Raw genomic sequence first — 25,822 nt, 5'->3', positions numbered from 1 at the left:
TCGTATTCATGGTCTGAGCAAAAATTGCTCCTAGAGCACAATAAAGGTTATACGAGCGATAAAGTAAGCCGAAGCTACCGCGTCGATGTTTATTTAAAGCGCGCCGGAAGACCCAGGAGTCATCCTCGTCTCCTCCGACCTCCTCTTCGGGTTTACGAGGTCCTGAGGGTAGATTCTCTCTGGACGGGAACCTTCAACCTCACCTCGAAAGTTACCCACCAGGATTTATAAACCGGCGGTCGGTAAAGTCTCCCCCTGGCCGCGTGGATTCATTCCGTCTTCATCGGAGACCCTGAAGAGATAACAGAAGGAACCTGTAATGCTCATCTCCATCGGTAACGTCCGTATTTCAGATCCCGATAACTAGCGCCGCGGTTCTGAACTTGGGGAGTTCACCTAAAGTCGGTATGAAGAAAAGAAATCATGAAAATTCAATAAATTATATGAATTAAATAATAAAACACTAGGATGAGGTGGCAAGGAGGATCGGAATTTATTTCCTAAGAGCCAATCGGCGTATAGATTTTATTGGGGGAGACAAAAGAGCTCAGCGATCTATTGACACACGTGCCGAGGTGTCAAGAGCTGTCAACCTGTTCCTTGAGGAAGGGAGTGGAGATCGAGATCCTCTAGACCGCGGGAAGATGCTGCGCCTCGGTTCTCCAAAATGGCGGCGCTGGGTGTCGCCAACCCTGCGGTGGTACCACGCGACAGGGTCTCTACAAGCGAAAAAGGGCGTGTGTCCATCGGAACCACCACCAGTGGCCATCGTGAGTTCCTCATTCTCGGGTTCTCCAGGAGTTGGTACCTCAAGGATGGGTCCTAGGTCAAGAATCGATAGGCCATCTCGGGAGAAATCACTAACTGCGAGAAAAATTGGTCTTGGTCGATGTAACTAGGATCTGATGTCGCACAAAGTCGATCCTTTGGGAACCAAGACACAAAGGGGGGTTTCCTTGATCTCTGGACCCTTTCGCCGGTCTCTTCAGGTCCTCTGCGGATGTGGAGCCCTGGACGGGACCGAGATCTCCGAAGCGATGTCGCTGATCTACCACTGTTGCGGGAAGTCCCTGAGGCCCTGCTTCTACGCGCCCCAGGTGGACATTTGCGGGGTGATGAACCACCTGACCATGGAGCCGGACACCTGCGGGGTGCCGAGGAACGCCATGGTCGAAAGCGCCAGGTTGGCCAGGTCGAACCTGAGACCCCTCTGCGACTGCAAGGCCTGCAACGCCGAGGCCCTCTTCATCCCCGGAGGCTTCGGGGTGGCCAAGACCCTGTCCGTAAAACTTAGGAAACTAGTATCCCTACCTTTCTGGCGACCCTGAGGAGCGCCAGAACTTAAGCACCACCTCTGGGGATGGGACTAAAGTCTTAGGGACCGTTCCTTTCTTACCCAGGAGCGACTTCGCGACCAAGGGGTCGGAGTGCGTCGTCCAGCCGGACCTGAAGAACGCCATCGAGGACTTCGCCTGCAGCAGGAAGCCCATCGCGGCGATGTGCATCGCCTCTGCCATTGCTGCAAGGGTCTTGAAGGGTGCCAAAGTGACCCTCGGGAAGGACAGTGAGTCCAAAGTCGATAACCAAGGTGGAACTCAATGTTTCGCTCCTGGTATTAGCGAAACATTGAATTCCTCGTATGCTTTCCGTATCGCAGAGCCTCCGGAACTCTGGCCATATGCAGATGCGATCGCGCAGGTCCAGAAAATGGGAGCCTGCGTGGAGTTGAAGGATGTTAAGGGGGTCACGTACTGCACGAAACATAATCTATTTACCACGCCTGCCTGGCTTTATGCCGCAGCCACGTACTCCGAGATACACCAGGGAATCGGGAATCTGGTGTGTGCGGTCGCCCAGGCCATTAAGTGACGTCAATTCATTAATTAATATTCTTATCTATCGGAACATTTCGGTATATCTTCATGACTTTGGAGGGTCTCGTATATATTTCTTAATAAATCCTGGAAAAGTCTGCCCTATCTCGTTCATCGCCGAGGCCGTCTTCGCGATCGTAACGCCTCCTCCCATCGTAATCGGTATCGTATCACTTTTTTTTTAATAACAAGTACGCCGTACAAAAAGAAGGATCCACTTTATTGTCCGCCATAATCGCGAATCCCGGGATCGACGAGGTCGATAGAGGGACTTCTCCCCGGGTCTGCGTGACCTCCCCCTCTGATAAGTCTACACTTCCTCGATTTACAAGTACACAGTTAACAACAACGAGATAACAATGCTCGCCGAGGATCCGCGACGAGTCGCGGGTCCTTTTTTCGCCGACGGAATCCCAAGGTAGAAAGGGTTGACCCGAGAGAATAGGGAATTCCGTAGCGGCGAGGCGTCGTTCGTCAGGTGCTAATGGACGAGATACTCTATGGCGGATTTGCCTCCAAGGTGAGGAATTCCAAGTCGCGATAAATTAGCATATCCCTGGCCGAGTTTCGAGTCCCCTCTCGGTTTCCTCGTCAACGCCGAACCCCGGTCAGGATTTATCGGCGCGCTTTTCAACGCTTCCAGTCCCGACCAACGAGCTAGCGCGCCGTTAAAAGTGCAGTTAAAACAGCTAAGGACAATTTCCGAATGCACCCACGCCTCGTTGGGAGAGAAATTACTCCGGCATTATCCCAGGCAATGTCCCTTTAATATTCATATCTGACGGTCCCTTAGCAGGAATTCCTCCATATACCGGAGCAGCGGTTTCAGCGCTAGATCGTACCCCATTCCCATAAGAGGTAAATCGCGATACATCGATTGTTACTCGCTAGTCGTTAATTAGAAATTTCCTAGGGATGCGCAGAAACGGGGCGAGGAAGTTAGCGTCGGGACTGAAGGCACTAATTCTAACGAGAAGTCCCCAAGCATCAGCCTCTCGAATTTGGCGAAGCGATCTTGGAAGTATAAATAGAGAATTGGATCGGGCACGGATAACTGCGACTGGCTTGCATCGAAAGTCTGCTCGACTTCCTAGGGAAATCGGCGAGGCCCCTAGGGTCGACCCTGGTCCTTGCTTTGATGGACCTAGTCCATAAGGAAACGCCTGAGAAAATCCCTACAGGACTTCTTGCCTTTCTGCCTGTGTCAGTTACCGCTGATGCACCGATAAACGCACCGATAAACGCACCGATAAACGCATCGATTAACGCACCGATAACCAACGCGCGTCCGACTTTGGTTCCAAATCCTCGAGGCCAGATTCCGCTGGGATTAGTTCCCGAAGTGCGCCCTTAATATGCCTAAACTCTCCGGAGGTCCATCCTGGTGATTCAGCTGAGAGCCAGAAGAGGTTCCACCGTAACGCGAGCCTTCCTAGCCTTGTCCTCCTGGTACTTCTTGATCTTCATCAGCTTCCGCTTGCCGTTGCTGAGCTTCTTGCGAGGAGCCTCCACCTCGGTGGTCTCCGCCTCCTCCTCCTCCAGCATCCTCAGAGTCTCGATGATGTTCCTAGGTTCGCCGATCCTCCCGGCGGTGCCGTTCTTGTTGGCGTACACCACCGACAGGTGGGAGAAGCTGGACTTGGGGGGTGCAGTTATGTCGGCGAAGTCCCTGAAGTTCGCGAAGAAGTCCCCACCGCGGACCGGTTGGGGTTTCGGGTTCCTCACATAGGGCTGTGGCCTGGTGCGACCACCACCGTGGTAGTACGGGTTGTACAGGGTCTCGTCCACGGAGTACTCGTCGGTCTCCTTGTCCTCAGGGTAGTAGGTGCCTCCTCGGATGACTCCGAAGTTCCCGGAGCCCAGGAGTGGGTGGGTGGTCCCGGTCGTCGTCGTCGAGGCTGCCGCTTGGTACCCACCGCGGTCTCGTTGGAAGAAGCCCAGGAACCTGTTGGGACGGTAGCGTTGCTGTTGCTGCTGCTCGTCGTAGGATAGACGGTGGTCGGAGAACAGCTCCGCGAAGGATGGGAAGAAGTTCTGGCTGTCGGTTTGCAGGCTCCTCTCGTTCCCCGGGTCCCCTTCGGACACCTTCCTCTGGCTGGAGGTGACGGACTCTTGGCGCTCTTCCTTCGTCACCGACTCCTCCACCCGGGGGGGTTGCGTAGACGGTGCCTCCGCTTGGTGCGATTCCATCGCCGTCTCCGAGCCGTCCGGTTCCATGAACATGTCCGAGTCGTCCCCTTCGTCCTCGTACTGGTCGCCACCCACCTCCGAGGCGGCGGCTACGGAGTCCTGAAATGCAAACCTGTTCACAAGGGGTCCTAACCCCTCGACGATGGTCCTCGTGGGGCCCCTCGGACAGAATTTCGGCATCCACGGTTTAGGGATCTTCGGCCCGGGCTAGACATTTCGAAATCCCGACAATTTCTCGACACCTAGGTGAGGAAGAGGACCAAGGAGAGGTCGCGCGAGGTGGAGGAAGGAGAAGGGCACCACCTCGAGAAGTACCCCCCGGGGTCTCGCCTTGACATTTGAAAAAGACATCTTCTCGCGCTCGTTGCCCTCGCCTGCACTCGCTCGACTCGCCTGCACTAGCTCGCGCGCCTGCGCACGGGCGCGACGCCCACGTACGCACGTGCACGCGTTACGCGTGCACAAAGCCGCGGCTGCACGGGCGGCCCTCTGCTTGCGACATTCTAACGACACGCCTAGCATTGTTACGGATATGTCAGCTCGGCAGCCCGTCGTGTAACAATTGCCCTCCCATGTAACTCGGCCCTCGAAAACCCGCCCCCCTAGGCTTGCGAAACCCTAGTTAACCGACCCATAAATAATAAACAATGGCCAAAAATTATGCAAATAATTTCACCGAAAAATATGAAAGTATCATTAAACCGCGGGAGTACTTCTTTGCAAGTACCCGAGAGATATATCGATAATTCGAGGAATAGACAATTGACTCGATTAAATTGGATGCGAAACTTCCTCGGGATTGGGACGATTTATTTGAGGTTATGTCGGTCAAATTATGATTCGTTAAATGAAGAAAATCTTTCCTCGCGAATGATTTTCTCCCGGTGTAGGTCATGCGCGTTATTCCGATTTTCCCCTCCCGGGCCCTGGGGGGTCTTTTTGCGACGCTTACGTCCTGGCGAACACGCGAGGGTCGTTTACGGATTCGACTCGGACGAAGGGAATCGATAGGCCATTAACGAGCTCCCCGGCCATTTAGAGTTGCAGCTCCGAGCGGGAGAGCGTTGCTTTTTGCGCGATTATAAATATCCTTGCAAAATGGCGACGGTCCCCCGATTGCGGGACGCAAATTAGCTTCGCGCCGTTTCTGCGGCCGTTAAACCGCGGCTTGCACCGCGAATGTTATTACAATGTTATCCCCATCAGGAGCGCATTAAACCGCTGCACTTTTGCCCGCGGCACGTGTCCACGACTGCCCGATAAATGCATCCCAGAGGCGGGCGAAAAAAAAATTCCCACCACTTAATCGGGGCGTTATCAACATTTACAATATTTTTCCCGAATCCTGGGAAATAACATCCAGTGGTAAAAAAATTTAAATCCCCATCAGGCGCGCATTAAACCGCTGCACTTTTGCCCGCGGCACGTGTCCATGACCGCCCCATAAATGCATCCCAGAGGCGGACGAAAAAAAAATTCCCACCACTTAATCGGGGCGTTATCAATTTTTACAATATTTTTCCCGAGTCCTGGGAATTAACATCCAGTGGTTAAAAATTGATCTAGAGGGCTCGTACAGAAGAAAGATGATTCGGAGGCCATTAGAGGGTCGTCGACTGCGGGAGAGCGCGGTCTCGAGTTCGCGTTAGTCATTTGCGAATCGAGGCCGATCGGCGGGATGATTCCCCGTCGTCTACGCCGAGGTTAACTCGCGGATACGTGATTCCGTAATTACGGAAGATCTAAGCCCCGTCGGGATCGATTTCCTCCGATCGTGAGCCGCTCGGCATGGGAATCCTCCGGCGTGCCCTCGTAGCTCGAGGAGACACGACTCGGTGACGTAAACCAGGGGGAAATAAAGGGGTTAAATTCGTAGAGAAAGGCTAAAGGCACGGCGAGGGACAACTTCTTCTGCGGACTTTCCGCTAAATTGATTTACCGATCCCGGGAGGCAACGTGTCATTACCGATCCCGGAGGCTGAGCGCTGGACCGCTCGAGTTTATGCACCCAGGAAGGGGGGCCCCTCTAACTCGCGGATGATCGCTCGTTTGGTCGAGACAATAGCACCGAGAGGCGGATAATTTCCCGAGGAGACGTGGGCTCTACACGTCGAAAGGCCTGCAATCCGCCGCGACGTTCCGCGCGAATGGAGGCTGCGGAATTGGATGGAAATACGCAACTCGTGCACCTTTAAGAGGATATGAAAGGTGCCAAGAAATTTAATCGACGTCGATGAAATAAAATTCATCGGTACCCTTTTTAGTGGTAATGCTCAAGTGGGAACATAAACTGGTGCGTCCCATTCCCGTGTTTGTCAACAAATATGAAAATCATGAAATTTGAAATAATTCGGCTCGTTGGGTAGAAAAAAAAAGTTGGATTTTCGATTGCCACTTTCGTATCGCTTTAATTCAAGGACCTAGTCGAGTTCCCAGGAAGGGTCTGAGAAGGATCTGTTTTTCTCTCTTCAAGGCGTTCTTACCCCGTAGACGGCGACGTCTTCAGGAACTGGAGCTCCGTCTGCAACAATAAAACGAAGGAATCATGAAATCGCCGGCGATATAATAATAGATGACAGTGATTTATATCGATTTAACAGGCTTGGGGAATTATCATTATTAAGGGGGTATGAAAGGAGCATTCCACCTGCCCTGGAACCAGGACACCGAGGTGAACGAGTGCAACGAGGATCGCGGAAACAAGGACGTCCACCAGGATCGTTTTCGAGGATCTGTATCGATCGATTAACCGGTCCAATCGATCATCGATAATTAAATACCCCGGTTCCGGGAGCGGAGAAAATATGCTCTCGATAATTCGAAGAATACGGAGGCGAGGTGTATAATTATCTCGAATTGTCCTCATCTTTTCTTTTCCCGACCAAGAAGAATTACGAGAGGGAACAAAGGAACGATCCTGCGGGATTAGTAGATCCTAAATTTGGAATACCGTATTCCCAGCTGGGAAAAATAAGCAGCAGAGTCCTGGAACGCGGTTTCGAATTGATAGGACGACTTCGGGGCAAAATAAAGGACGACGCGGTATCCTCGGGATAAATTTAGACGAGAGGTCCTTGGGGCATTTCTGCGTGTTTAAGGAGAGGAAAGGACTGCCAGGAGTGGACGAATCCTTGCCACTTTAATATGGAGACTGAATTCCCGAGGGAATAGAGTGAGACACCAAGGCACGACTTCCGCGAGGAATAATCACCGTTCCAACTCGGGCTAATCGAGTTATTAATTAGTCAGCCGCGCGATTGATCCAAGTTTGTTAATTGGTCCGGTCAGTTCGTTATGCGATCAATTACCGAGCCACGAGGAGGTAGTTTTTTACCGGTCGGAGAAAGTAGATTACCGATCACGGTGACAACGTGGCATGACAGCGACTTCAGACGTCCCGGGGGAGTGCACCCGATGCACCTCTTGTTTCTCGTTTTTTATTTTTAATTTTCCATTCCATTTAATATGCATTCCCAGTGGATTTATTTAACATCGAAGAAACAAAAAAAACGTTGGTCTAAAAATTCCCGCGGCACTTAAGACATCCAAATCGAAAATCGTCCCGACAAATGGGGACACTTCATGAATAGGAACCGAGCCTATCAAGAAACCCGGTGGAGTTTCGCGCCAAGTACACTTTCATATCGTTGATGGACGTCGGGATTCGATAAATAGATAAAATAAGATGGATAAAAATCTCGAGGTACTCCAAGGTTCTCAAGGAATGAAATTAATACAGGGAGGGTAATTTCTTAAGTGAAATCTGAATTGCAAGGATTCCGGCGATTTGCCGCCACGTATACCCTAGGTCAGTGAAGTGTCCTTGCGAGAGCCGCCTCTCCGTTCCCTGAATGGCGGGAATAAATTGATTTAACCCGTCCATTCAATCCCAGCAGAGAGACAGAGCGAGAGGGGCGATTAACGAGACGTCGATAATCCTCAATAAGAAATCCGGAGGTCGATAAGTACTCATTGGCAGGAAAAGAAAAAAAAGAAAAAAGAAAAAAGTCGAGGCCGTTAGCATTGACCGTGCGATCGGCAGATCGCGTTATCGGTGCACTCCGATAAGGCAACCCGGTGTGTCCAGAATGCAGTCCGGAGCCAGGGTAGTCATTTGCATACGGTGGCGCGACTTCGCACTATAGCATGCCTTGCAGCATGCACCCGAGTGCGCTTTTCGATTAGCCTGGAACAATGGCTGGATGCACCGCCGGTTGCGTCGGCCGATTTGCATAAGTGCCGAGGAGAGGAGAGGCGACGGAGAGATGCACGCACCTTAATCGCGATTGCGGGATGAATTACGAGCCCCTTAATTCGATTATGCACGCCGGCGGGGCACTTTATAAATAATCCGCCGCGGTAGTCGCGACATAGACGACGAGGCCCGCTCGGATGCACCGGGTTGCATAAGTGCACCGGGACGCGGCATTCATTCCCTTACGTCAGCCAAGGCCTTTTTCCTCCCGCAAATTGATTTTTAACCTTGTTATTTATAACGATCGTAAATCACAAGGTGGGGCGTTAACAATGGCGTCCCTAATCTGGCCTGACCTTTCGGGTGCAGTTGCAACGTGCCCGATGCAAGGTGCATATAAACGGATTTCTCGAATTCCACGGAGAAGTTTCCTTCCTTTTTTCTTTCTCCTCGGTCTCTTATTTCTTATTGGGATGTTACTATGCCAGCGTTGTACGGGATTTTTAATTTACCGGTATGTAAATTATTTCAATTGGTTTGGCAAGCCTCGAGTGGGGTTAGGGGAGCGGCGGCCACGTGCGCGGGTGGAACAATTAAAGAAAGGCCTCCTGCGAGCACGTGAACGTATGGCGCCTTAAGATCAAGAGTAATATCCGAAAGGAATGCTTCAAGGTCCTCGCAAGACCTGGCGCAATGTGTAACGGTACAAGGCCGACACGACCAAATTATTCCCGCAATACCGGGCGCGGAAAAAAAAAATGAAAGCACTTTCCGAGTGCGGTTAATGTTCTCCAAGCCCGTTCCCCGTGTAGCGGATGTACTGGATTTCAAGTTGCAAAATTCGGGCGATTTAATTTTCATTTTCACGTTTTACTATAATCGTTACCAAAATTATTCCGGCAGTACCGAGCGTTGGCAAAAAATTAAAGCACTCGCAGAGTACGGTATGCCCTCCCCACGTATATCTCAGGTTTCGAGCTAAGGGAATTTAAATCCGATTATCCAATTGTCAGGATTAATCTCCATAATCGAAATTATTCCTCCACCGAGCCCAGAGAAATTAAAAGCACGGCCTGAGTAAATGCATTGCGCACTTACAGATTCATTTCCACGTCTCGGGAGTAACCCGATTTAAATCGGAAAGAACTCGGGCGGCTCTTCAAAGAGGCCTCTCGGTGCACATTACGCGTTATATAAAATAATTCCCAGAAATTGTCTCGGCCATATCAGGTGGATTCCTAATCCCAGAGAAACCGACCGACTAGCGTAATAACTTCTTCGGGGGATTTTGTCCCGGGCTTCCGTCGGGGGCTTTTACGTAATTGCGCGCTGAATTTCACGTCTTTTCCGCGTCCTTTATGCGGCCCGTCTAGAGAGGCGGAAGAGATCTCGCCGCGGAATCGCACGTATATACCTTGCGGCCGTAGTTGCGAATGGCAACGAGGAAGCGATCTCGATCAATTCGAGGTTTCATCAGGGGATGAAATTGCTTGCGGTTACCGGAGCGGCGAGCCGGAGATCGCGCACGCAGGTGCAGGAAGATGCACCGAGATGCACCCAGGTGCATACAGTTCCACCATCTAGACATACCTGTTCTAAGTGAACAGAGATGCATGCACACCTCCACTATCACGGGATAAGTGCATCTCACCTGACAGAGATGATCTCCGATGCAGGTCCAGGATCGAGAGATCATCCCCAGGTGCAGGAAGCGATCTCCCGTGATCGACACCTCGAGGCCCTAATGAGACGTCTTCGGGTGCATCGAAACCTGCAGTTAACGAGCCGACATGGAACCCTGTATTCTCACTCTCAGGTGTGCCATCGACACCCGATTGTGCAGCTATGCACCTGCACTGCAACCATTTCTCACCCCGACGCGGCGATCCTCCGCTAATTAAACATCCATTAATTAAAACGCAAGCTGCAAGTGACTCCATCGAATCGCAGGGAAATAGAATTACGGATCTTGGGGTGAGTCGGGGTGCAGATGATCGAGGGATCGGTTTTTCGAGATCCAGGCAATCGATCGCTGATCGATGCCTCCACGTCGCTAATGAGACGGCTCGTCTTGGCTCCTCGCCGATTGAATTACTCTCCCGAGTCCTTTTCCCCTCCACTTCCATTACGCATCGAAATGGGAGACAAACGTTGAAGTACCGAGCCGCGTAATTAGGTAATTAGAGTAAATAAAGCGAGCAGCGAAGCTCGCTTCCGCCAGGAGAGCAATAAGATCTCGATGTTTATCGACCCTCCGTTCGATAACTCCGATAACCGCTTTCTGATAACTATTCCGAACGGCTCCTCCCCTCTTGGGAGGCAATTTTCATGAATAATCAAACGAGTGTTAATTACGTAAACCGGGCTCGGGAATTTCCGGAATCTCCCTTTCAGGAATATTTCTTAGATCAATTAGAATCAATATCGATCGAAAATGGGAATATCTCCTCCTTTACTCGATTTATCTGCCAGTTTACCTCTCACTATGACGTTGTTCCGCCCATTACACCGTAACACGCCTCTAATTAATCCGGGGCCGAGTGATAATTAATAATTTCTAACCTCCCTGGAGGACGTGAACCAGGAAGTGTTCTCCAGTTTGGAGTAAATTTCTCCGCTGGTTAAATTATGTCTGCAGTTCGAGGGATGAGGAAGGCTAGACGTAGAAAGGGGTGAGGATCTTCAGGACCTGAAGAGGTCCTTCCGGAGGACCCTGAAGAGGTCCCTGAAGGGGTCCTCGGTTTCTCAAAAGTGAAAGCACCTCACCAAGTCCTAGGCTTAGAGACTCTCTTTCAGGTGGCCAATCGGCTATTCAGACTTTCATTGGTAACATTACCTGAACAGTCGGAAACTTTCTCCATCGGCGAGGAAGATCCCCAAGAAATTTGCTCGAAACGAGTTTCGTCGGATCCCACGGATCGGGAATCTTTAAAACGTGCCTTTCGCTTCCGACCTAGGACAATATTCCTGGCACCGTAAACCTCCGCAGTGAACACGAAAACATTCCACCTCTCTCTCTCTCACTTTTTCTCCGATTTTTCAGAATTAATTAAGACCGTCGAGAGGCGGGGGTAAAAGTTGCACGATTCCGCGATTCCCATGAAGTCAGGCCTACCGCAACAACCGGCGATTAAAACGATGTAATTCTTTCGTCGAAAACCCCCCGATGCCCCCTGCTCGTGTGCAATTACTAATCGGGGGATATAATTTGCGGAATTGCACGTTCGTCTTTCTTGGTTACGAGCGTGGGAATCGCCGAGACGCGTCTCCCACGTAAGGACATCCTCGGACATCGGCGTCGCGTAATCTGCATCGAACTTCCAAGGTGCATTAATAAAATACGTAGAAAATGTATAAACATACGTTAAATTGAAACATTATATAGAAATACCTGGGTTTAATTCCCCTCTCGCTCTAGGCACTCGAAATTCATGAATAAAACCTGTGCCACGTGGAATAGTAAATAAAAAGTATTATTAAAAATTACCAGCTTCGCCTCTAGGCACTCGAAATTCATTAATAAAACCTGTGCCACGTGGAATAGTAGATAAAAAGGTATTATTAAAAATTACCAGCTTCGCCTCTAGGCACTCGAAATTCATTAATAAAACCTATGCCACGTGGTATGGTAAATAAAAAGTATTATTAAAAATTACACGCTTCGCTTTACCGAGTTCACCGACGCCAGACTTCGGCTCCCGCGAATGTTCAGCAGAGTCGGGTCGGATCGGACGGTTCGGCCGCGCGTTTCAGTGGCGGATTGTAAAATCGAGCGGAAAGTGGTCCTGGGGCTTACTGACCCGAATGTATACCTGGCACCCGAGCGGAATCGCGAGCCGTGTCGAAACGAGGCAAACACGACTGACCCAGACCGACGTCGACGTCGTTCACGGGTTCAGCCGTGCGATCGGCGATCGTGAATGTAGCGGTTCTGGTCGGTCTCGTTGCCGACCAGGATTGGCCTTGGCAATGTGACCGAGATATCGGGTCCGACTCCTTAAACCGGCCCTGTAAACGGGAACAACCGCCCCACCGCTCTGGCGATCGATCCCGATCAATGAGTACTCCGAGAGAGAGAAAAAAAAAAAATAAAATAACTGTCATAGAACCAAAGAAACATTTTCATCGAACAGTTCCACGGAAACATTTTCTACTCTCCATGGGAGAGTGCATCGACTCCAAGAAATGCAGTCATCGGTGCAGTCACTCAAGGACGCGGCATCCTTGTCACGGTTCCATCCACGCAACTGCAGTTGACGTCACTGAATTTAATTAATCGGAAAATTGTGCATCCACCGAGGATGATTGGAGTAAAAGAATGGATATATGCCATGCATATGAAAAAAATAGAAATGATTAAATCGACGTATGAATATGATAAAAGAATGGCGTAAACGGCGAGGATCGCAGTTAACGACCGGTGGAAAAAGGAGCGCGACGTCGAGTCTGCTCGTTTCTCGTATTTTCTGTGAGCGAGTGCATTGACTCCGAGAAGAAGTGCAGTCATCGGGTGCAGTCAACGCACAAGGACGCAGCATCCTTGTTACCGTTCGGTCCTAGATCTGGAGCGGCCAGTAATCGGCCGGTGCAAGGACGCTGGGCTCATTAACGTTTTCTAAGATCCAATTAGACTGCACTCGGATGCTCGTTATTGCCAGCATCCCCGCGTTCATTAACAAACCGCCACCGAGCGTGCAACAAAACCAGAGGGACGTCGGAACGACATCCTGCGCCCGAGCCCTCCCCCCCTTTCTTTTTACGACAAATGCATTATGCAATTAAGTCCCGCCGGGAAAGTCCGCGAGATGATTAATTTCAACGATTTTCTCCACCTCGGAAGGAGGCCGTTTCTCGAATTACCCGACGGAGATAGTCGCCGAGTGCAATAATGCACCGTTGAAATTGCCTCGATATGTCCTGCACTTTAGAATGTGCATACCGAAACCGGCAATTCAAGTGAAAACCGGACATTCACCCTGCATCTCGAATAACAATTGTAAGGGTAAATTTGTAGAAAAGGGTCCGTTCGAAATTTTTGATAGAAACCCAAAGTGCAGCGCGCTCGTTCAATCGAAACTCAAAGTGCAGCGCGTTGCATCTAGCCGCACGTGGATGACGTCACAGGGGTTGATATCTATCACGTGATAGCTAGAGACCCGTGAGCCTTGGCACGCATTTCACGCCCATTATCCCACGCATACGCGCATGCCTCCGTCGCTCACGCGTGCACCCGCGTATGCACCGCGAATGCACGCGCGTGCACGTGGTAGCGGCATTCCACCCACTCGCCCAACTAATGCCACACTGGATTTGCATAGATCGTTCACCTAGACCGACTGGAGTGTTTTGCTTCCACATATTCTGAAAACCGATCGAAGAATCTCTGGATCGGTGCATTTCCTAATTATGCATTCTTAAAAAAAAAATGAAAAAAATGAAAAATATGAAACACGATCCTTCAAATTCCTTCTTATTTCTCGTTCCCTCGTTCTTGTGATCCTCTCGGAGCACGGAGTGACTCACGAGGATCGTGCCCAACGGCGTCACGGTAACGAGTGGGTGCACCTTGCCGAAGGTGCACGCGGATGCACTGGGCTGCATCTCGGATGCATCTCGGATGCGACGGGGGCTTTCACGAGTGCTCCCGCCCCTCCGAGATCCCGCAATCTTCCTCACCTACGGGACCAGCTCGTAAATCTCCCGATATGGACGCCGCTTTATCTCGTTTCTCTCTCGTTCCCTCTCTCGTCTCGTATGCACCGATCGAGAGGCGATGCATTCACCAGGTATCAATCATCCTCGCGCGTATAGAGTCGTTCGAGCAATGCGCGCAACGAATAATCCCGCCCATAACAGTCTTACCGAACACCCTTAATACAGTTTACGGTTCGCCATTAATTATAAGCAAAATTAAAACCCTTGAAAGAAAAACGCACACGCCCCGAGAAAGAGATTCCCCTGGAAGCAAAGAAATGTCCTGTCAACTCAAAGAATGAACTCCAATTAATTGGAATTATTTTAATTTATTCCAGATGGAGGGTGATCGATATTCTTGGATTTAAGAAAATATGGTTTTTGGTTCAGTGTGATTCTTTTATTCAGGATATGAGTGTCTCTTTTTTCCCGGACCACGCGAGTCGGCGGAAAAACGGATGCACTTTCACGGGCAACTGCCGTTCCCCGTCGGTGCATAGAAAGTGCATAATTGCCGACGAAATGTCCCGCTCTCTCGCCGGACGGTGGCGGACCCCTTCCCGAGAGGAGTGTCACGGGGTCGCCCCCCATGGGGACGTCGCGGGGCTGGCAAATCCCGGTGCCGTCGTTTTTACGAGCTTCCCTTCCCCCGACCCCGAAGAAAGTCTCCCCCGGGTCCATAACGAAGGAGATACCGATCACGGCTCATTATCGCGATCCGCGGCGCGAGGCGGTTTTTTCACCGTCGCGGCTTCCGGACGCGGATGCTGGGCCCCTTCTCTCCAGATGACGTCTTCCTACTTCCGGTACCTTGTGACCAGCGATGAGCAAAATTGGTCCTACGGACTCGGTTATCCCCTGTTCCTACCTTCGTCATTGCCTCCACCTCGAGCCATCTTCCTCTACCATTCCGATTTTCCTCACCGTGGGAACTTCCATTCGATTTCCGCACTTTTCCCCCTTTTTGACATTTCCGCCAGACACGAGCCAAAATCAAAGGGTATTTTCTTCATCCCCAGCTGCGATTCTAGGTCATGGATCGGAAGAGGGAGACGGGAGGAAATCCCGAGGGGACCCTCGGAACGTCAATTGGCGGTGCATCACAGGATGCACCGACGTTCTCGATCTTCTCGTGTCCGGGGATCGATCGTTAAATGGCTCCGATCGGCGATCGGAGCCAACCAGGTCCACGACCCGGAGATTGCGCTCGTGCGTCGGCCTCGTGCTTCCCTCACGGCCAAGGTGGACACGCCGAGTTCTGGTCAGCCGATCTCTCGAGCCTGCGGACGCGTGTTCGGTTTCATATGCAATTTCTCTCTCGAGCCGCTCAACCCGAGGCGTTTATTAAATGCCTAGATCGACGATTTTATTTTAATCCCCTTGGGATTTAATATTAAGGAGGAGAGAAAAATGAGGTCGGCCAATCGAGGGGAATTCGGAAGTGAAACGAGGTCCATGACCAGCGATCGGCCTCGTCCATCCTTCATGGCCAAGGTGGACGTGTTGGGCGTTGGTCAGTCGATCTCGGGCCCGGCCACCTCCACGCCTCGGTTTCACGAGCGCTTTCGAAACGAGCGATCGGCATCGTGTGCCGAAACATCGGATGCACTTTCTAGCACGCTACTTCGCGCTCTCCCGAGCGTGACTCTGCTCGTGGAATATCCCTGGAAGCGTGAAGAGAGAGAGACCGGCAGGTCTGCCCCTCGCCTCGACCTATCGATACGAACCTGAGGAAATCGAGGAGCTTCCTGACCGATGGGAGTTTCGCAACGAGTCTTGCCGATCACGCGATGATACCGAATCAAAAATGCCCCCAGAAGTTTCTTTATCAATTTATTTCTTACCCATGCCCCTCGAGTGGTTATGAAAACGTCATCAGGGGAAATTGACCCTAATCGTTAACCTTCTATGCAATTTTTCTCCTGACGAATCCTTTGAAATTTCACCACGTGGACAAGGAGGCTCTAAGAAAAATCAATTCTTAACTTTCTGTACCGAACATCAATATTCATAGGTGGCAGAACTTTTATCAGAGTCCCCGCGTGTCACCTGGGAACGTTTCATCCGGATTTTATATAGAAAATGGGAATTAGAAATTCGTTACTTAGTCTTAAAATTCCTTCCGAAAGTATCGGAAGATCTTAACCTCGCCGGGGTAAAGCCTGGCGAGCATCTCTTCAGCATCTGCGAGAGAGATATTCCGGTCTGGCCGGATCCGGAGAAAGTGGTCGCGAATAGCTCGCCTAAGTAGGATGTATCGGTCGGCTCGTTCAATGCTCATTGACGAGAGTAAGGTTTATATAACGCGGTTTAAATAATTTGTTTACGGGCTCTGGTTATCCGCAAACACGCAGTAAAGGTGGATCCATTTGCGTGCATCGGGGGGTACAAGGAATTGAATTTATCCAGAGATCGTTCCCGGACGAGCTCGAAACGGAGCCGGACTCTCTTTGGTCTCCCACCGTGCGAGTAACGACAATAATTTGTCTCGAGACAAGTAGGAAATACATCAGACGATGTTTCTATGTCGGCACTGTCTCCTCGACGGTCGGACTTGTTCGCCGTGACGTGGATTTTCTCCCAACATTTCCTGGTTGCCTCTCGGTCGGCCCAAAGATGCACAGCCTGCCGGGGAATTATGCATTGCGACTGAAACGATCTCCGGGCACGAGGCCTCGTTTATGTCGAAATAATTGTACCGAGCCGGCGAATCGAATTTCAAATTGAAAACGCGCCATTACCCTCGTAATTACGTGCCTGTCTCACTCGGGACAAATTTCCGCGGTTAACGCGCTCGCTGGGAAATCTCGGAAAGACCCTCGAAATTGCTTAACAAACGGCGGGATAATTGCGGAGCTTGCAAAATAAATTGCGGGGCATCCCGAGAGCTTGGAGATGAATTGCGGGATATATTTCGCGAGACGTCGAAAGGAAAGTTCCGAGATAGATCGCAGGATACCAAGGCTTGAAAGAAAAGGATTGCGCAATGATAAGACAAATTTTAGAGCGAATGTTATCTTGGCTGAGGATCTATGACCTTTCCCCTCTCTTTGTCTGTCTCGAGGAAAAAAGGTCCGATCCGATATCGCGAACTCCCGACAGTTTAGAAGAAAGAGGGTAAAAAGCGGTCGAGCAAACGCGTCCCACCAGACGCGTCTTTGAAGCGTCGCCGCAGCCTCCGGACCGGACCGGGACTGGCCCAGCGTTTCCTCGTTTCCCTTCTCCATGTTCAGAGGAACCAGCTTCAGCCGAGCCAATTGGCAGTCGCGGTTCGTACAAATCGTCGAGCGTTCTGCCCGAACCCGCCCGGGGAATGCGGCGGACGCGCCATTTTTGTCGGCGGCGCGCGCGGATCAGCTGATTCTGACATAAGGTGACGCGAAGTGCCGGACGCGTTACTTCATCGGACACGAAAGCCCCAAAAGGGCGGAGTTATGAGGAACTCGCTCTCGGCCTCGACTTCTTTCGAGACCACTTGGGAAAAATCCGCGACTTGCAGTTGCATCGCGATGCAATTCGCGGATCGCTCTACGTGAGTAAAATTTCCAGACTTGCAGATGCATCGCGCTGCAATTCGCGGATTACTTGACGCGAGCCAAATTTTGCGACTTGCAGGTGCATCGAGCTGCAATTCGCGGATTACTCAACGGGAGCAAAATTTCGCGACTAAGGCGGCATAAAAACTAACGTCTGAGAGATTAATTGTTAAGATCATTTATTAATTTCACGAAACTGAGGGTTCCAAATGCTTTGACACGCCGACACGTGGGTGCGGCATTAAGGATGATTTCCATGCTCTTAATGTTTCAAATGTAGGAATTGACGACGACATGAAGGGAAAAAAAAAAGAAATGGTGAAAAAAATAATTCCCAAATTTTACGACCCGTTAACGACGTTGGCGATAATTATTAAGCGTTATGCTCGCCGATACGCACGCATCGTAGGAAGTGGAATTAATTTCGCTCGCGCATAATGCATACTATGTTTAACGTAATGGCCGTTTTTTGCGAACCAGTTGACTTTATAGCCGAGCTCGGAGCCGGGACGTGCGCGAGCGCTAATTGACGCCCACCGCGGGGAACCGACTCGCAATTAAGCCCGATTTGCAGGGTAAGTGCAGGGTAAGCTCCGGATAAGTCGGCGAGACGTTAACGACGTCTTCATACTCCCCAGGGATCGGTAATTGCCGGCGTTACCCGTCGAAACTCTGACTGACGGCGCCTCGCCGATCCGTCAAGACTATTGTACATTTTCAGAAATTGTTCATTGATATAATCCTTCGTGACAAAAGTATACGTACAGTTTTTTTTTTTCTCTTCTCTAAGCTTAATGAATAATAACTGAATTTTAATTAAGTGCGAGGTCGAGAGGTAAAACCGCGATAGGAGAAAATGACTTCCAGTCGAGACTCTCTTTTCCTTCCTACTGATTTCGCTCAGAGAGAGGCTGGACGTAAATCACGATCGAACGATCGCTCGTGAGATTTTATGAGACCCCGTCAAAGGACTTTTCGGAAAGTTTCAGTAGAAAGTCCGACGTTACAGGGGAGGCTCTCTTTCGCAACGCGAAAGCTCCCGAGAGAAAAGCCGATCCTCGTTACCCGCGAGTGCACCACTCGGTGCGCGCCGGTTGTAAAAAAGAGAGAGAAGAGGAAAAAGAAAAGGAGAGAAAAAAAAGGAGTGAGAGGAACACCTCGAATTAACCGCGGCGAAGTTTGAAAAATCTTGCGCCACTCTTTTTCGGCCCGAGAAGGGAGAAAGCGGATCGATTCCCTCGGGAGGCAAGAAAAATAGATCCTCTTTTTTGGCTCGCGACCATTTTCACGGTGGATTTCGAGCGGCTCGACTTTCCGCCGTTGAGATTAGCGATTTTATCCGCGAATCGCGAACAAATTGCGACTTTATTCGCGAAATGAGATTTTATCCGCTAGTCGCGATCGCAGAGTGCGATTTTATTCGCGAATTGAGATTTTGCCCGCGAATCGCGAAAAAATTGCGATTTTATTTGCGAAATGAGATTTCATCCGCAAATTGCGATTTTATTCGCGAAATGAGATTTCATCCGCGAATCAGGAATCGCGAATCCGCGGGGGGTCGATCGCACAAGAAGCGAATCGGTGCTCGCGGATTCAGAACGTCGAGCGACAAGTCGGGCCGAAGAAGCAGCCTGCGTTATTCCGCTGCGGTTTTTCGCAGGTCCGTCCGACTGGTTGTACCTGTCAGAGTGACAAGTAATGTCTCAAGTGAGGCACGCATTCATTGCGCGAGATTCGCGAATTTCTTCAGAGTCCAACTTCCACCAGATCGTGAGACGATCTCTCCCGGTACGGGAATTTTCTCCTCCGGATTAAAAGATCCGCATTTCTCGATTCCTCGAAAGTGGATCATTCGGATCGCAAATGCAAATCCGATGCATTCAATATCTCGGGGATTCTCCTCGGGAGTAGCGAAAAGAAATCCCGAGAAATCGTTCGCCACGCCGGAGGAGTCCGCGATTAATGTACAAAAGGCGCGATTGCGCAAAGCGGTCAACGGAAAGCGCAATGGAAAGGAAAAGAAAATAAAGAGGAAAGAAACGGAGCAAATGAAATAATAGAACCGGAAGCCGCTTTGACCCGCGATGGTTCACGTAATTGCGAAAAAGCGCGCTTTCTCGCGAGCCACGCATGCGCCTGGATTTTTCCACGCGGAGCACTTTTCGCATTACAGTCCGTACGCATTTTCCCGCTTTGTCTAATGGCCTGACAACTCTAACGACCGAGCTATTAATTACGATTAATATAACCGCCCGGCATCCGGCGGCATTATACGAATTAAAAGAGGAATTATTTCCAGAGGGCAGCTTACCGCGAGGTGCGTTCAATTAGTGGAAGTACTTCAATTAATGCAGGCCTGGCACGCGCCGGTTTACCGAAGCAGTCGAGATGCCTAATCGATACCGACTTAATACAGGCCAGATAATCGGCCGATCGATTATCGATCGAAATCTGCTTCCTCTCGTTAGATCGAGCCTCGATCAGCGGCCTATCCGCGCGGATCCGGCGGCCATTCTTCGCAGTCATCGATCCCTCCTCCGATCGGGGAGAGATCGATCTCCACTTATTACATACACTTCTTTATCTCCTAGTTTTCTCCCTAGACACCCAATGGCCGATCGCAGTCGGCTCTCGGGGCGGGGTCCCGGATAATGAACCAGATCGACGAGTTGGATTATCCTGCGTCGGCCAATAAACTGCACCGAGATCACGAGACGGGTTTCACTGCACCCGGGGATCCGCAGTTTCGACGAGGAATTTATTAAAAATGAATAGGACCTCCTTTTGTCGCTACAAATTTTTTTAAAAATTAATTGAGCTTCCGGCAGGTGTCATTAACAAAACCCGCCAGCTCCAAGGGACGAGGAAAGTCATGTAGGAACGTCAGTTGCACGATTAGTGCAACCCTTGCTCTCTGTGAAATTACTCTTAAAAAGTTCCAGGAGGCCTCGTTAGAGAGACAGGGAAAAAGAATCGTTTGAAAATTGCAGGTGCACCTGTGGTGCATCGCTCTCTATGAAATTATAAAAAAATAAAGAAGAAAAATGGTAAAACGCGGGCTCTAAAAGTCCTCGTTAGAGACACCCGCCAAGGGAAGACATGAGTTATTCGCGAATTGCAACGGTTGCACAATTGCATCGTTTATGCGAACCCTTTCGTCGAAGCTGTCCGGATGGCACGTTCGAGGCAGTTACGACGACTCATAAATCAGCTTCTACGAAATTACGAGCCAAGTGCACCCAGGGGTCCTGGTAGTCCCGATACCGGCGGCCTCTTCTCGAGTGCATCGAGTGCATCGAGGGCAGCGCTGCACTTTTTCCCCCATCGCCGCGATTTCTCGCCCCGGAGGGACCTTTCCCGGAGTATACTCGCGAGCTCTCCGCACGCACTCCGCAGGGATTTTAACGCGGGTTTTACGCGCGACGCACTAAAATGCAAATCGGTCCGCTACGCAACGCGTCCGGACAATGCGCGAAACGAGCCACCGTTGTATAACCGCGGATCCTTTTTTTTCTTTCCGCCGTAACACCGCCACGCGGAATCGCCGCAAAAAGTCCGCCTCGGTGGGTTATTATGCCCGAAAAATTCGGGAACGGCCCGGCCGAATTTCGCAAAAGTTCGGCCGAGAAATCGAAAGCGAACTCCGAGGTGCGCATACGTAATTCCTCGGTCTCGTTTCGAATTGCGTTGTTCCACTTTTTCCTTATATTTATTTTCCTTTTATTCTACCTTTTCGTTATTTACTTATTTAAAGAAATTTCTTTTTTTTCTTTCCTCGAAGGATTTCCCAGAGCTCCCTGGATCTTCGGAAAGGGTTAGAAGAGTCGGCGGACCGCGTCGCGGAAAAAGATTCCGCGCATAAGGCGGAAGCGAAACCGATCCTCGTTAATCCCCGAGCTGCTTCGTTAACCCTCTAATATTTCCGTCTCACTTGCTCCGCCTTTTCTTGCGGCCTCCCGGAAGAGGAAGAGATCGCAATTAGCATCGAGAGGCGTTTAAGGGGCACCGATCGCGGCGCAGAGGGGGCCGCAAACCGCGTTTTCCGCATTCGAGGGCGAATAAAGTGCGGCCGGGCCGTAAACCCGCGATTCCAGAGACCCTGGTGGAATTGTTGCGACAAATCCGTTGCTAAAGACGGGCCCTCTCAAATTGGCGTTAAATCGTAACGACCACTTAATGGGAAAAATCGCCACGGCGAGGGAAGTGTCACTTTGGCTGCGGGGAAAAAGCGCCTCTTAACGCCTACGTTTCCGCCGCGAATGGCCGGCAATCCTGCAATTTTCTCCCCCGCTGTTGACCGAATCCCACCCATTTTTTTTTTGTCCCCGCCACTTTTCCTCCGCGGTCGCAATTTCTAATCGTAATTAAAATCTTGCAGAGACCCGCGAGACTTGTCGCAGATGACGAGTGACAAGCCGTCGCGCACTTCGCCTTTTTATCCCCCGAGTAACTTTTTCTCCTTATAAAGGAGATTGCGGAAAAATTGCGATTCAATTTTCTCCCTCGATCGCCAAGGTCCCGTAGGTGGAGTGTAATGGAATGGCAAAAGTGCCCCTGAAAGCGAAAAATAGCTGCCCAGTTAAGATAAAAATCGGAATTAAATCTTTTCCCTCATTTACCGTGACCTCATAGTCCGTGGATAATTTCTGATCTCGTGAAAAAGATATTGCAATTAAATACTTCTCCCAAATATTTCCAAGCGGTGCATAATTTCTGGCGCATCTTGAAGTGCATCTTTATGGTATGCATGCAATGGATGCTGTGATCGCGTCCGGACCGCAAACGGAAAGCCGTCTTTCCGCCTCCAGCGCATCTCCCGTCGAGTTATCATTTATCACGAGCTCGTTCCGCGTAATTAATTCCCGCGGCGTGGCCGCGCGTGCGGAAACGATCGGCCGCGATCCGCACCATCGCGGCCGTTTCCTCGGCCGCACGCCATAAATGGTTCCGCATGCGGAGGGGACGAAAAAATGACTCGCGAAGAGCCGCGATGGGAGCGGAATCGTTATTAGTAGAAAGCACGAAAAACCGGATTCCGCGGCGGCTCTGCGTAAAATCGCGGAAACGCCGGCAAAGAGTACACACATATATATATATATACTCAGGAATACATACATATACCCTCTTACATACCCGCGGTCGGGATTTCGCCATGCGTCGCAAATTTGAGGAAATTCCGCGCGTCCCGGCGGATCCGCGGAAACGTCCCGCAGGGACCTTTTTGCGGCTGCGGCCCGGGATTTCCGCGAACCGCGCGAGTCCCCGGTTACGCGATCCGCACGCGTTTTCGCGCCTCGTTACCGCTCGCGGAGATTAATTCCGCTATCATCGGGACAGTCGGGATCGACGACGATTATCGGCGATCGATGGATCGAACTTAGACGTGGTACAAGACAATGCAACGTCCGATTTTTGTATTTTCATAAATCCGCCGCCTACAATGCCGCATGAAATTTCACTTTTATGCAAAACGTGTAAAGGTCTCTAGAAATTAATTAGAAAGGGAAGGAAATTTCGGGGGCCCTTTTCCCGAACGGCCTTCCCCTCCTGCGGAGAAACCGCGTGCGGTTTTTCTCTCCAGGGAGGCCGCGGGTTGCGAGATACCGAGGCGAAGAAAGCAAGCGGAGCCAGGCTCTCCGAATTCCGCGGTTTTTCCGCATGAAACTGCCCGGCCAGGCGAAATGAAATTGTAACCGCGCGGAATGTCGCGGTGCAAGGAGTCATGTCGTCACACGAGGAAACCAGATCGCGATATCGCATTATTCCGGGCATTTCGCCGTTAAGTGTGTGTACACGTGTCCATGGGTCCACCCATACACGTAGAGAGATATACCGACGCGTGTACATGTTGCACATGAACACGCGGACATGTGCGATTCTCGCGTACGTGTACTCGATTCGGCATTTCACAACGGAACTTTAGGACTGACGAAAGTCCCTCTAATCGCGGAATTATTACCGCGCACTTGCCGGTTGCATTCGCGAGTGCAATTGTGCACTCGTCGGGGTGGAGGTGCACTCGCGGCCTGGGACCACCTGCGGCCGGGATGGCGCGTTTCGGCGGCAAACAGTCGGCCGGCCTTCCGGAACGGATTGGAAATTGGAACGTACTATGCGGTGGAACCTGCAAGAGCGGCTTGCGCTAATTGCAAGAGTACCTCAGGGTGGAGTACCGAGGGAGTACCGACTCCGCGCTGGGATTTGTCGCCGCGGCAAATCGATAATCATTTCCGAGGATAATGATCCGTTTGATTGATCATTTTCACGGATGGCGATTTCCAACTCGCGAGGTGAATTTTATCGATACTGGGCCGCATTTGTACGGTAGCGCGGTTAATTAGAGATATCGATCCGAGGAATCGATCCGCGCGAGTGATACCCGATGAATCGTCGAATTTGGAGAGCACCTGCCGGGTTGAGCAAGGATAGATCGCGGGTCGATCTCCGATCCCTCGATCTCGAGATCCTCGGAGAGGAGTCGGGCCTCGAGACTCGAACGAGGCGGTATCGATCGCTCACGCGAGCGAGTAATTACACCGTTTGTCGATCACTCGCCGACCGCGCGATCGGGTTATTGAGAGATCAATCGAAAGGGAAAGCTCTCTTCTGGATCGAGCACGGTCGACCTTAAGTGACATCTCATTTTCCCCGGATCCTCTTGACGCCCCAGAAGAGGGTCATCGCCGACCCCGAGGCGAGAATCGCGATCCATGGATCGATCGATCGATTCCCGAGAAATTCCCTGGATTTCCCTGAATTACATTCAGGCTCGTCTTGAATTCTCGAAAGCTAGACATTCCGCCGATTTCCCCGCATAAATGATTACCCAGCTCGAGCGTAAAATTCATATTCGATCTTCACTCCCGATCTCCGAAATTCCTCTAGATCATTATCGAAATGGGAATTCCACGATGGATTTCCTCTGGATTACCTCCAGACCCAGATTCCTCGGGAATGTCGAGGATATACATTTGTTTCAGTCCTTTTGCTCGGTGCCGATCGCTTCTCACAGTTTCCCGATCCCGGGCTAATCGGTTTCCGCCGAGTGGACATTTCTCCGTGGGGCCTTGTCGGTAATTATGACATAATCGGCGCCGGCCGAGAAGAAACCGCGATTTGTCCGGAGCCGATCGATCCCTCGATCGATCAGCGTCGACAAACTTGGAGGAGACCGGGCCGATTGCGTCGATCGATCGCGACGAGATCTCGAGCGAGTCGCCGGAATCGGCGCGGCTCAATTTCTCCGCGGCGGCCGGATTTGCGAAATGACCGCAGGTTACCGGCCGATTCCTAATTGCCGCAACTATTGTCGAGGGTATCGATAACGGCGGCCGTTTCCACCGTAGACGTTAAGACTCGCAGACGCGGCAACGTATCATTACACCCGGGGCATTATTTAATGGTATTATTTATCGGCGCCGAAGTGCGCGGTAATGCCTCCGTTTTTTCCCCGCAGGTTAATTGGGGTGAAGGAGAGAGAGGGAGATTCAGAGAGAGAGAGGCTAGACACCTAAACTTTGATTTCCACCTCAATAGACTTGCACCTCCTAGGCGTTGCACTCGGCTTTTGCAACCCCGACAATTCCGCGACACGCCGAACGGCCGCATGAGGCAACGCACCGCAGGGCTCTCCGCCGCAAGAAACGCTCGAGTACCGCGAGGAGGCGACTCCTGAATACGTCATTTCAGGAGGAGAGATTCATTTCGACAGTCTGCCCCCGACTTGGCGACGAACAATCGATCCGTCTTGCGAAACCGCCGGTTTGTCATGCAGGCGAGCTGCATTTACATGGGCGGTGCATCTTGGGTGCAACTGCGGCACCGGGAATAATTGCGGCCTACGTGGCAAGGATTCCCCAGATTCCATGTTCCCTTGTCTCGACAGAAGTCAGATAATAAATGCGGATCGAAGGAATGATTGAAATCAATGGATTTGGAAATTAATGCAGGCGCAACTCGGGTGCAGCCGCAACACCGGGAATAATTGCAGCTTGGAAGGATTCTTGAAATTCCACGTTCTCTTCTCGAAAAAAAAAAAAAGAACCATGCAATAAATGTGGATTTAAGGAATAATTGAAATTAAAGTATCTAGAAGTTAATTCAGGTGCGTTCCAGGTAAATTCTCGAGGTTCTCATACTTTAAAACGTGAATATGGAGACCCTAAGGCAGGTCCTGAAACTCCCGAGATTTCATTTCTTTATAAACTATTTTTAAAATACCTATAGACAAATTTGAAAAGAATTGAAATTTCATGAGTTTCGGGACCTTCCTTGTGGGCTCCCTATTCACGCTGTAAAGTTTCAAACTATCCGGTAAATCGAGGTGGGAGATA

General features: G+C 50.8%; 2 protein-coding genes across 2 annotated transcripts in view; one reads left to right on the top strand and one right to left on the bottom strand.

Annotated features, from left to right (window-relative positions):
* The first annotated feature begins 644 nt into the window (after window positions 1-644).
* Window positions 645-1,869, top strand: LOC105700246 (ES1 protein homolog, mitochondrial). The gene is made up of 4 exons (XM_012425920.1): window positions 645-770; window positions 990-1,279; window positions 1,401-1,564; window positions 1,658-1,869. Exons 1-4 carry the CDS (start codon window positions 645-647, stop codon window positions 1,867-1,869), a joined length of 792 nt encoding a protein of 263 aa, XP_012281343.1.
* Window positions 1,870-3,263: 1,394 nt separating this feature from the next.
* LOC105700262 overlaps window positions 3,264-25,822 on the bottom strand; it is a 37,286-nt gene continuing 14,727 nt past the window's right edge. The window contains exons 2-3 of the mRNA XM_012425939.1: window positions 6,548-6,585; window positions 3,264-4,163 (exon numbers count right to left, since the gene is read on the bottom strand). Of these exons, the coding sequence (XP_012281362.1) occupies window positions 3,264-4,163; window positions 6,548-6,585 (938 nt within the window). The remainder of the gene's footprint in view (window positions 4,164-6,547; window positions 6,586-25,822) is intronic.

Source organism: Orussus abietinus, unplaced genomic scaffold, assembly GCF_000612105.2.
Source record: "Orussus abietinus isolate OABI.00-Male unplaced genomic scaffold, Oabi_2.0 scaffold18, whole genome shotgun sequence".
Taxonomy (NCBI): Eukaryota; Metazoa; Arthropoda; class Insecta; order Hymenoptera; family Orussidae; genus Orussus; species Orussus abietinus.
Note: the sequence above shows the minus strand (reverse complement) of the source record. Positions and strands in the feature narration are given on the sequence as shown.